We start from the raw sequence: 12,710 nt of genomic DNA, 5'->3' as shown, positions 1-12,710 counted from the left end.
TACATACATTCATACATACATACAAACATACATACATACATACAAACATACATACATACATACATTCAAACATACGTAGATTGTGGATTGCATAACTCCTCATAGTTTAGGTTTCATACATCTGTTTCAGCTCCTAAGTGAACAAACCAACGGTTTGACATCGTCCTCATCTCGTCATGTGACTAAAGCTCCTTGGACATGTTGCGTGGGTCTCTACTGTCTGTGTTCTTTAATTTCTATCATCATATACCATCAATAACAGAGAGAGACTTCCTGTCTGTTTGCGGTCGCGACGGGATTTCATTCTCGGCCTGAGAAAGTCTTTTCTTCTTCCGCCTCGATGGGGAGCGATGGCGATTGAGTGTCCTGAAGGCCCAGGGTTGCAGATGTGCTGACATCGGTCTTTTTGTCCTGCAAGAGTCAAACGGAAGTCCATCGTGTCATCATTTTTTAAACGCTATTTCTTCTCGCGTTATGTATGACAATCAGTTACTTTCGTGTCTCCGAAACTCACCGGAAAGTCAAAATGTCTGCCGAAAGGTTTGGCGGCTCCTTTCATGCTCAGTGGATTCCCTCTCAGTGGATTCCCTCTCAGTGGATTCCCTCTCAGTGGATTCCCTCTCAGTGGATTCTCTTTGACCGTCCGGCCCTTTTTGATACCGTCTCCATTCATTTGTGGAATATAAGGGTTTCTGGTCACCGTGGCTGCTTTACGATGATTGAGAAGTAACATGTGGCCTTATTTAGATTATATTGATAATACCCATCGGATTGTGTTGCTCTGTTCACGTCTTTCTTACTTGGCTCTGTGGTTTTTATTCCATTTTCCTCCTCCGCACCGTCACCTGTCAGCGTAGGAAGGGCCGAGGCGTCGCTTACGCTCATGTCCGGGTCCAAAATGGAAACCACCTCGTCGAATAACTGGAGAAATAAAGACACCCTTTTGAATAAATCTGATTTAAACACGGGACAAACTCTTCACTGTCGTCATCCCCACATACCTCCGGGGTCATGTGATCCTTATAGTGCGGGAACATAGCCAGAGGATGCTGCTGGAGCTCCTTCTCCACGGCGGCCACGTGTTCTCTGCGAATCTGTTTTCGGATCATCTGCTTTGAAAAGCAAGCGTGTTCTTTGGAAATGCACTTTCTCGGCTTTTGGCGGGAGGCGGCGGCGGCGGCGTTGTGTTTTGGAGTGTCGTGGAAGATCACCGGGGAGACACCTCCCCCGTCTCCGGAGAAGAGCGACGAGCAATCGGCGAAGTCGTCGAGGCTCACCGATGCAAACCGGGAACACGTGCCGACCGAGGAATTCTTGTTGGCTCGGGCCTTAAGATACTTGGTCTGCAGCCTCTCCTTGTACCTGAGGATTAACGGAGAGAATAAGAACTTTACTGATGTTATGATACAGTTTCAGATACTTAAATATGATAAAGAGAATGATGAACACTGGTACATTGTAGGTAAACTTCAGTATTAACTATGCACCATGGAGAAGTATGGCCTCGCCACGGGGATGTTATATCAGACGAAAATGTCACTGTAGTTGCTGGTCAGCAGCAACATTATTGTCGTGGCCATTTGTCCAATAAATCAAAAACTAAAATAAATAAAATTGCCACTGTTGCTTTTTCTGATAATTTAACAAAACAAGCAAACAAAAGAACAAAGGAACTCCTAGCGCTGCCTCTTCTGCGCTGGTAAAAAGAAAACATAGGCCTAGCCAGGTGCATGCTGGTCCTGTACCTGCCTACTCCTACATATAACCACAGGTGCCCACAGTGTTACCCAATTAGCGAACAAATAAACAATCAGAAGATTAAATAAATCTAAACAACAACAACAACAACGAATTAAACTAAACTAAAAAGTATCACAAGGAGAAGCTATTCTAATCCAAACAACATAAATAAGCAAACAACCTGAATGATTAAACAATGCTACTTGTCAATAAAATAACTAAATACTAATATCAAATAAATAGCCCCAACATTTATATTTTCCGTAAGAATAATGGATTTCAACCACACGCCCATTGCTCTCTCTTTATATCCTCCTTGATGTCCAGTTGGACACTCAGACTGTCATATTTATATCCTCTGATAATTCATAGAAGAATGAAGAATGACTAAAGAATCTGGTAAAAACAAATGGTTGAATGTTATTATATCTGTGTACTTACACAGGCAAGTTCCCTGTAGTTATTGCTGATGTATTTGACAGCATCACAGTGCACTTCCCTTTCTACCAGCTCGTAGTTTCACTTCAGAAAGATGCTATTAGTTGCATGTCTATTCTGTTAGCTGCAAACCAAATCCAACTTAGAGACTTAATTCTGTATCAAGGTTGCGTATTCATTTTGTCCTCTCAGTACTTTTGTCAAGTTTAAAATAGGAGTGTATTTTGGACTTTATACTTGGCAGCAGGCTGATAATGTCTGTTATATCATTCAGGAACCCCCTCAGAGGTATTTAACCTTAAATAAGATTGAACTCACACACATAAATGAAGCAGCCCAGTGACTATTTTAAAAAGCAGTGATCTACGGTAACATGTTTGTCTTTCTGCCTCCTCTTCTGAATTCTAAGTATTTCTCACCTTCCCTCATCACCGCCTATTTGTCCGTCCTTAGACTTTATTTATTTGTACAAACACTTTATTAAATCCTCAAGCAAATAACACATTGATACTTCTTTATCCTGGTGTGCCGGGCAGTACTTCGATTACTGCATTTCAATTGAAAACCGTGTCCTTGTTATTCTGCTCCATTAATCTCACAGCTGTAGTTGGTGATTCAAAATTTGAAATATAATCATAATCAGTTTTCTTTTGTTTATGTGATGCAAAGTCATAGATGAAACTGACCAAAAAAGTATCATGTGTAGTAATAATTAGCGGTTCACGCTGCAACCCTGAGAGCTCAGTTCTGATTTATTGCTCAGATATGGGTGATCACGTAATTTTTTTAATTGGCTCATATCAGATTCCAGTGTGAAGTGGTCACGCTCCTCAACTGACCGTCATGCGCAAAAGACAATGACAAAGATGTCACATGCTGCGTAAACACAGCACACATCACTGTCACTGGGGAAGTAACCACGGGGGTCACAAAGGTCAGCGTTTAAGGTGTCATATATAAGTTGATGACGATGACAGTGATGACACATACATTATGTTTTAATGTATGTTTGTGGAGGTGTGTGTGGAAGTTACATGTATCTGATTTAAGACCAAAACACAAATCAGAATTTAGAAAAGATTATATTCAAAGTGATTTCATGCTGTTTATGCTGTTTAAAAAAAAAGAGATGATCTTTAGCCTGCAGTGTGACCTAAAGGCCTTTCATGGTCTTATATGAGTACATAAAGATATTACTAATCCTAATCCTAAACATTTTCAATGCAGGAATTTGACATATTTTACATTGCGATACTTCTTTCAAAAATACCTCTAATTACTTGTCCTGAAGTACGACATGGCTAAAATACTCTGTTACAACTAAAAGTCCAGCAGACTGAGTATCAGCATCAAACTTTGGGCCTCGTGGTTTAGTAACATTACTCATATCAGCCCATTTCAGAATCAAATATTACATGAGTGGATTATAATTAATGCATTACTTCACGTTTTATTGGCTATCAATAACGCGATCAAATACATGCTATAGCAAAAAGAACAACAGTTGCAGTGACGTCGCCGTTAGCAATATAAAGTAGAAAGTAGCACGCAATGGTAACGACTGCGGTCAACTCAGCCGACACTCGGATCTCCGTGGTCAACTCAGCCGACACTTACATTTCTGTGCACCTATAGACTGATGTTGACGGTAAACGCATTCGATCGGGAGCGCGCGAGGGTTTTGATAAAGTTAGCGGAAGGATTCACGTGACACAACATCCGGTTTTGCAAAGTTAGCGGAAAGAACTACGTGAAACAACATCCGTTTTTCAAAATAAGATGGCGACAAATCATACACTAACATATACAAGTAAACAATTAACTGATTTCAAATCTTTATAGATCGTTTCTGAGATTTATCTTAAATTATGCTAACATTAAAACTTTTTTACTGTACCAAGGAAGAGTCCCAATTGGGAGATATTGCAAAGTAAAAGTCCAAAATGTTTAAAGAAATTGGTCATTTCTTAAATGTTTGAAGTGCTTTAAATATGTTTTTCCTCATAAGCCCCGGCATTGACTGATGCAGCTGTGTTCAGGACAATCCAGACTTCCATTATCCTGGGAATCAGACAAATCTACGGTCCCAATTGGGAAATATTTCAAATTAAAAGTCCAAAATGTTTCAAGAAATCCGTCATTTCTTTCATGTTTGAAGTGCTTTATATATGTTTTTCCCCATAAGCCCCGGCATTGACTGATGCAGCTGTGTTCAGGACAATCTTGACTTCCATTATCCTGGGAATCAGACAAATCTACGGTCCCAATTGGGAAATATTTCAAATTAAAAGTCCAAAATGTTTCAAGAAATCCGTCATTTCTTTCATGTTTGAAGTGCTTTATATATGTTTTTCCCCATAAGCCCCAGCATTGACTGATGCAGCTGTGTTCAGGACAATCTTGACTTCCATGATCCTGGGAATCAGACAAATCTACGGTCCAAATTGGGAGATATTTCAAATTAAAAGTCCTAAATGTTTAAAGAAATCGGTCATTTCTTTAATGTTTGAAGTGCTTTATATATGTTTTTCCTCATAAGCCCCAGCATTGACTGATGCAGCTGTGTTCAGGACAATCTTGACTTCCATTATCCTGGGAATCAGACAAATCTACGGTCCCAATTGGGAAATATTTCAAATTAAATGTCCTAAATGTTTCAAGAAATCGGTCATTTCTTTAATGTTTGAAGTGCTTTATATATGTTTTTCCTCATAAGCCCCAGCATTGACTGATGCAGCTGTGTTCAGGACAATCTTGACTTCCATTATCCTGGGAATCAGACAAATCTACGGTCCAAATTGGGAGATATTTCAAATTAAAAGTCCTAAATGTTTAAAGAAATCGGTCATTTCTTTAATGTTTGAAGTGCTTTATATATGTTTTTCCTCATAAGCCCCAGCATTGACTGATGCAGCTGTGTTCAGGACAATCTTGACTTCCATTATCCTGGGAATCAGACAAATCTACAGTCCCAATTGGGAAATATTTCAAATTAAAAGTCCTAAATGTTTAAAGAAATCGGTCATTTCTTTCATGTTTGAAGTGCTTATATGTTTTCCATAAGCCCAGCATTGACTGATGCAGCTGTGTTCAGGACAATCTTGACTTCCATGATCCTGGGAATCAGACAAATCTACCGTCCAATTGGAGATATTTCAAATTAAAGGTCCCAAATGTTTAAAGAAATCGGTCATTTCTTTAATGTTTGACGATGTTTTCATAGCCCCAGCATTGACTGATGCAGCTGTGTTCAGGACAATCTTGACTTCCATCCTGGGAATCAGACAAATCACGGTCCCAATTGGGAATATTTCAAATTAAAAGTCCTAAATGTTTAAAGAAATCGGTCATTTCTTTAATGTTTGAAGTGCTTTATATATGTTTTCCTCATAAGCCCAGCATTGACTGATGCAGCTGTGTTCAGGACAATCTTGACTTCCATTATCCTGGGAATCAGACAAATCTACGTTCCAAATTGGGAGATATTTCAAATTAAAGTCCTAAATGTTTAAGAAATCGTCATTTCTTTCATGTTTGAAGTGCTTTATATATGTTTTCCCATAAGCCCCGGCATTGACTAATGCAGCTGTGTTCAGGACAATCTTGACTTCCATTATCCTGAAAATCAGACAAATCTACGGTCCCAATTGGGAGATATTTCAAATTAAAAGTCCAAATGTTTAAGAAATCGGTCATTTCTTTAATGTTTGAAGTGCTTTAAATATGTTTTCCTCATAAGCCCCGGCATTGACTGATGCAGCTGTGTTCAGGACAATCCAGACTTCCATTATCCTGGGAATCAGACAAATCTACGGTCCCAATTGGGAAATATTTCAAATTAAAGTCCAAAATGTTTAAAGAACTGTCATTTCTTTCATGTTTGAAGTGCTTTATATTTTTCCCCATAAGCCCGGCATTGACTGATGCAGCTGTGTTCAGGACAATCTTGCCTTCCATTATCCTGGGAATCAGACAAATCTACGGTCCAAATTGGAGATATTTCAAATTAAAGTCCTAAATGTTTCGAGTATCGGTAATTTACTTAATGTTTGAGGTGCTTTATATGTTTACCGGAAAATCTGGAAATAATTTGGGAATTGTTAATAAAACATGATTTACCTTCAACTTCCACTGATATGCATGCAACCAATACATTGTTTCACACACACACACACACAAACACACACACACTGACAGAAACACATAGACACTCACTGTAGCGGCGTTCCGTCGTTGTTGTTTTCTTAATCCACTAAAGAGCTGCAGACACAGTGAGTTTCCTCTCACGTGCATGACAGGAGACCGTTCATTTCCTTTTCTTTCGATTTTATTTTAAACAGCAAAAAACGCTGACAAAGTAAACAAAATAATAAACGTTCAAAACGATCTCATGGTCTTACGTTAAAAAAAACTATATCTCTCATGTCTAATGCGGCTCTGTTCTTACAATGTATTAGTTTGCATGCATATCAGTGGAAGTTGAAGGGTAAATCATGTTTTATTAACAATTCCCAAATTATTTCCCAGATTTTTCCGGGTAAACATATATAAAGCACCTCAAACATTAAGTAAATTACCGATTACTCGTAAACATTTAGGACTTTTAATTTGAAATATCTCCCAATTTGGACCGTAGATTTGTCTGATTCCCAGGATAATGGAAGTCAAGATTGTCCTGAACACAGCTGCATCAGTCAATGCTGGGGCTTATGAGGAAAAACATATATAAAGCACTTCAAACATTAAAGAAATGACCGATTTCTTTAAACATTTAGGACTTTTAATTTGAAATATCTCCCAATTTGGACGGTAGATTTGTCTGATTCCCAGGATCATGGAAGTCAAGATTGTCCTGAACACAGCTGCATCAGTCAATGCCGGGGCTTATGGGGAAAAACATATATAAAGCACTTCAAACATGAAAGAAATGACCGATTTCTTGAAACATTTAGGACTTTTAATTTGAAATATTTCCCAATTGGGACCGTAGATTTGTCTGATTCCCAGGATAATGGAAGTCAAGATTGTCCTGAACACAGCTGCATCAGTCAATGCTGGGGCTTATGAGGAAAAACATATATAAAGCACTTCAAACATTAAAGAAATGACCGATTTCTTTAAACATTTAGGACTTTTAATTTGAAATATCTCCCAATTTGGACCGTAGATTTGTCTGATTCCCAGGATAATGGAAGTCAAGATTGTCCTGAACACAGCTGCATCAGTCAATGCTGGGGCTTATGAGGAAAAACATATATAAAGCACTTCAAACATTAAAGAAATGACCGATTTCTTTAAACATTTAGGACTTTTACTTTGAAATATCTCCCAATTTGGACCGTAGATTTGTCTGATTCCCAGGATCATGGAAGTCAAGATTGTCCTGAACACAGCTGCATCAGTCAATGCTGGGGCTTATGGGGAAAAACATATATAAAGCACTTCAAACATTAAAGAAATGACCGATTTCTTTAAACATTTAGGACTTTTACTTTGAAATATCTCCCAATTTGGACCGTAGATTTGTCTGATTCCCAGGATAATGGAAGTTAAGATTGTCCTGAACACAGCTGCATCAGTCAATGCTGGGGCTTATGAGGAAAAACATATATAAAGCACTTCAAACATTAAAGAAATGACCGATTTCATTAAACATTTAGGACATTTAATTTGAAATATCTCCCAATTTGGACCGTAGATTTGTCTGATTCCCAGGATCATGGAAGTCAAGATTGTCCTGAACACAGCTGCATCAGTCAATGCCGGGGCTTATGGGGAAAACATATATAAAGCACTTCAAACATGAAAGAAATGACGGATTTCTTTAAACATTTTGGACTTTTAATTTGAAATATTTCCCAATTGGGACCGTAGATTTGTCTGATTCCCAGGATAAAGGAAGTCTGGATTGTCCTGAACACAGCTGCATCAGTCAATGCCGGGGCTTATGAGGAAAAACATATATAAAGCACTTCAAACATTAAAGAAATGACCGATTTCTTTAAACATTTAGGACTTTTACTTTGAAATATCTCCCAATTGGGACTCTTCCTTGGTACAGTAAAAACGTTTTAATGTTAGCATAATTTAAGCTAAATCACAAATCGATTTAGAAAAGATTATATTCAAAGTGATTTCATTGTTTATGCTGTTTAGTGTATGATCTTGTCGTCTTATATGAGTACATGATGTTACTAATTCTAATCCTAAACTTTACAAAACCGGATGTTGACGTATTTCTTCCGCTAACTTCTATCAAAACCTCGCTTGTCCTGATCGAATGGCTTACTCGTTACAACAAAAGTCCAGCAGACTGAGTATCAGCATCAAACTTTGGGCGTTTAGTCAACATCAGTCATATCAGCGAATCAAATATTACATGAGTGGATTATAATTAATGCATTACTTATCACGTTTTATTGGCTATCATAACGCGATCAAATACATGCTATAGCAAAAAGAACAACAGTTGCAGTGACGTCGCCGTTAGCAATATAAAGTAGAAAGTAGCACGCAATGGTAACGCGACCAACAGCGAACCGGTCTGTTCGTGTGAGCTTCACTTACCATGGGAAAACGGGCTTCTCGTTTTTTGCCTCCATCCCTCGTTATTAATATCATATATTTTAATAATAAGGTTAATGGAAAAAAACTAAAACAACTTTCAAGTAAATTTCGACGTCACGTGTGCAGAGTTTGTCTCCCAAAAATCACGCTCGCGACTCGCTCAGAGTTACAGTGTGTTGCTCGGTCACTATGGCAACGGCAGAGGTTCCTGTGCAGGAGGAACCATACATCAGAGCTACCAACTCTCACGGTTTCGCCGTGTGACACACGCTTTTGCATGTTTTCTCACGCTCTCACGCCACACAACCAATTTCTCACGGCAAAAGAAATTCTGATTTGGGCCGAAGCGCGTTGGTTTCTTTTCAAACTCCCCGACGATAGATGGCGCTAAGGAGCGCATCTGTAAACCTATTCACTGCATATACATCCTATTTACCCCAAAGAGTCCCGAAGTTAGCAACAGAAGAAGATTTTCAAACAGACACAACGAGCAGAGACTACGGTGTGTTAATGCAGGGCTCTCAAGTGTCACGCATTGAGCGTGACAGTCACGCATTTCGGTCTTACGTCACACACTCCCGCCACACATCGTATTTATCACGCTGAAAAAAACTCGGCTATTTAATGTTTTAATGTGCCGCAGCGCGCCAACATGAGCCGCGCTGCCCTCACCGTGGAGGAATCAAGCGCTCCCCTGGAGTTCTGCTGCGAGGTGCCACTTATCAGCCAGTCAAAAAAAAGAAATGGGCTACACAATAGCCAATCAGAAAAATAACGTATCTGTTTTATCTGGGTAAGAATTTAATCCAGCAACCAATGAAAATAAAGCATCCTGGAATTGCGCGCGACTGATATCTGTTCTGGAAGGGGGGGGGGGGCGGGGGGGGGGGATAGAAATGTCACTCTTGCCTGTCATCAAAACTTGAGAGCCCTGTTAATGACATGTGGTTCGATTAAGTACTCACTCATTGTTTGTTAAGGCTGCCCACATAGCATTTATCTTTTTATTTGCAGGCCTAGGAAAAGGACCCTCTCAAAAATGTTCTAAACAGCACTTTGAACAAGTAAGATGTATGTAAAGAATTTAACATAAAGACAGGACATTTGTGCAATAGAATTAGGCATGTTTTTGTAAATGAGAGTAGAGTTATTAAAAAACATTTTATTTCTTTAAGGTAGCAAAGATGTCTCGTAAAAGACCTTTGCCAGGCCAGAATGCAGGGTACAACATGGGTACAATGCCAAATTAATTCAAATTTCCTGATATTATAGCCACCAACGTGTGTGGCTGCGTGCGCGGCAACATTTTGGTCACCCCCGACAAAATCTCACTCCAAGGTTTTTTGAAAAGTTGGCAGCTCTGCATACATAACCTTTTTTCCTACATTAAATTAAAAGAATGAACACGTCTCTGCTAAAGTAGATCAGTATTATCAAATCAAATGAACACATCTTGTTTAAGAAATACACATGAAATATATGTTTCACTTCATATCCATATGTGCAGACTTTAGAAAAAATAGGGAATGAGTGTTGATGATCACCTATATAGCGTTGGGTGTATTTATAGAGGGTTTAACTATGTGGTTACAGCTGCTGTGCTGTTTGAGTGACAGGTATGTGCCCTTTGACATTATAGTGATAGGCATCGTATACTCTTCGGTCCGCTTGTTGACCTCATCTCACAGTATGGAGTCAAGTCAGAAGCACATTTATAAAGTAAATGTTATTGTCATTTAATGAGGTAAAATATTTCCGTGTGGACCTTTCTAGTTGAGCACTAGGGGGCTCTCCTTGTTAGATCATTTGCAGCCCGCCTGTACCAGAGCACCAAGCTATGATCATGCACCTTTTAATAAACATTGGTCATGCAAACATTAACATTCTGAAATATACAGAGAGATTAGTTAATCCAGATATATTTAAATAGTAGTAATACCATAATGTTTTTAAACTCAAAAGGTAAAAGCCCTACATTCTTGATTTTACAAATCAGCCAAATGTACTTACCAGTATCACAAGTATATTTATAAATACATATTTATACATATTGCTTGCTGTGGAAGTAGCATTCTGATGTTGCTGCTGGTCAAAGTGGAACCAATAATCAATGTGTTATTAACTTGTGTGATTTTAATCTATTTCTAGTTCCTTAATGTGCAGCTATTAAAAAAAGAAGTTGTATAAAAACAACAACATTTGCCTTTTATCAAGTACAATAAAATGGAAACCACTTCAGTAAATGCACTTAATTATATTACACCGAAGCTTAATGGAGCCGACTATTAATTACCCAAAACGATGTGCCTCTGGCTTTGTTATTACGTTTCTTACCGTCAACGGATGTTCACTCCTGACACAGAGATAGTTCACAGTACTAAGACTCTGGAGTCACTCATGACACCTTCTTTAGCATAGAAAGGTGATTGTTGTTGACTGGATTTAATCACATGCCTTTGTCTTCAGGGCTGATTAATTAGTTAATTAGCCCTGAGTTCAGGTCCCCAGACTCTCCTGCTTTTCAAACACCAAGGGAAACACCGCAGGGACAGAGAGACTCCTGTTTCCTCTCTGTCGGCGCTGATGTTCTCTACTTATAGAAACAAACTTACCGATAGTAAACAGTTTGAATGCAGCCAGTGAACTGCCTTAACGCGCTGTTTCAGTTTGTTTATTTGCCAGCGACACAGGCAGTTTTAGGCCGACTGTAAAACAGGGACTTCTTCATGCATATTTGCCTTTTTAGTATTACATTTTGCTTTCACAGGCCTTGGAGATCCTGTCGTCGATGGAGTTGTTGAAGCAGCTGCACCTGTGGAGTTCTTACCAAAGGAAGAAAACAAACAAATTACTTCTAATAAGAGTGATGTTTTGATGCTTTCGAAGAGCCTTGAATAACAACAGCTGATGTAAAGGGCTGACAACTGTCTTTTGTAGTTGATCACAAAGCAAGCATTACATTTCCAATGCAGCAGTCTGGTATTTGGGTTCCAGCAGCTTCCAGTAAGATCCGTGGCTTTGAGCGTCTTCAGGCCGTGAATGGCTCCATTTATCACCCCGGCCGCTCCTGAGCCTCTTTCTCTTGCCTTGAGTTGCCTCGCGCTGTCACAGGGACGCTCTGAGCCGCAACACGGAGGACCGATGAATGCATAATGTCACTGTGGCAACGCTACGTCAGCGTGGCGCCATTTCTCGGAGGAATTTCCAACTCAATTTCGGGGATGGCGCTTTCACTCATGTGACACCCAACAAAGTGTTTTAACAGCTTTCTCCCACATACCCACGTCAAGGCTGGGTGACATACAAGTGACCTGCAAAGGTCAAGTGTCAGGTCAGGCGTTTTCAATCTCCGGTGACTTGGATTTTCTACTTCTGTTTTTAAAACTTCAGCTTGCGTCAAAACTATAGAGCATCCACCTTGAGATCTTGAGGAACTTGCCATTGCCATTTAAGTACGATAAAATAAGCATTTTATAAAAGAAGGCCAGCAAACCAAACATATGCTTCCATTACATGTTATTTGTATGATTTTATCTCACATTAAAGCTACCTGGCCTTCTGAGGATTTGGCACCTCCATCCTTGGGCCAATATAGGTGATTTATTCCTGCCTGGATAAACTTGGACGGTCCTCCATTCGTACATTTTTTCTGTTGTTAATGTCTGTCAGTATGTACACGTTATGTATGTACTTGTGGAAAATAAATTACTTACTTACTTACTTGAACACAGTTATACGTTTCCAGCGTGGCCACAAGTGGTTCCAGATCAGTCGATGGATACTTTTTTCTCCCTTTGCCATGGTCTTATCTATCGCCTTCATTACAGTGAGGAAACGCCCTGAAAACTTTGTGTACTCCAAGTTTTACTGCACCTTTCTTTCCACTTCAGAAGGATTTCCTTCCCACGCATCCTGATTTATAAATATTGAAATACGACACCTTTGTACTTTGTCATTGTCTACAA

The 12,710-nt window shown here is 39.2% G+C and overlaps 1 protein-coding gene across 1 annotated transcript; it reads right to left on the bottom strand.

Annotated features, from left to right (window-relative positions):
* Window positions 1-125: 125 nt before the first annotated feature.
* On the bottom strand, window positions 126-8,780 carry zgc:158260 (uncharacterized protein LOC571389 homolog). The gene is made up of 5 exons (XM_056420187.1): window positions 8,746-8,780; window positions 1,002-1,362; window positions 801-921; window positions 515-708; window positions 126-411 (listed from the first exon to the last, which is right to left on the bottom strand). The coding sequence occupies exons 1-5, from the start codon at window positions 8,778-8,780 to the stop codon at window positions 301-303; spliced, it is 822 nt and encodes a 273-aa protein (XP_056276162.1). The 3' UTR covers window positions 126-300.
* Between the last annotated feature and the right edge of the window lie 3,930 nt (window positions 8,781-12,710).

This window comes from Pseudoliparis swirei, chromosome 7 (assembly GCF_029220125.1).
Source record: "Pseudoliparis swirei isolate HS2019 ecotype Mariana Trench chromosome 7, NWPU_hadal_v1, whole genome shotgun sequence".
Classification (NCBI taxonomy): Eukaryota; Metazoa; Chordata; class Actinopteri; order Perciformes; family Liparidae; genus Pseudoliparis; species Pseudoliparis swirei.
This window is presented reverse-complemented; position numbering and strand designations above follow the sequence as displayed.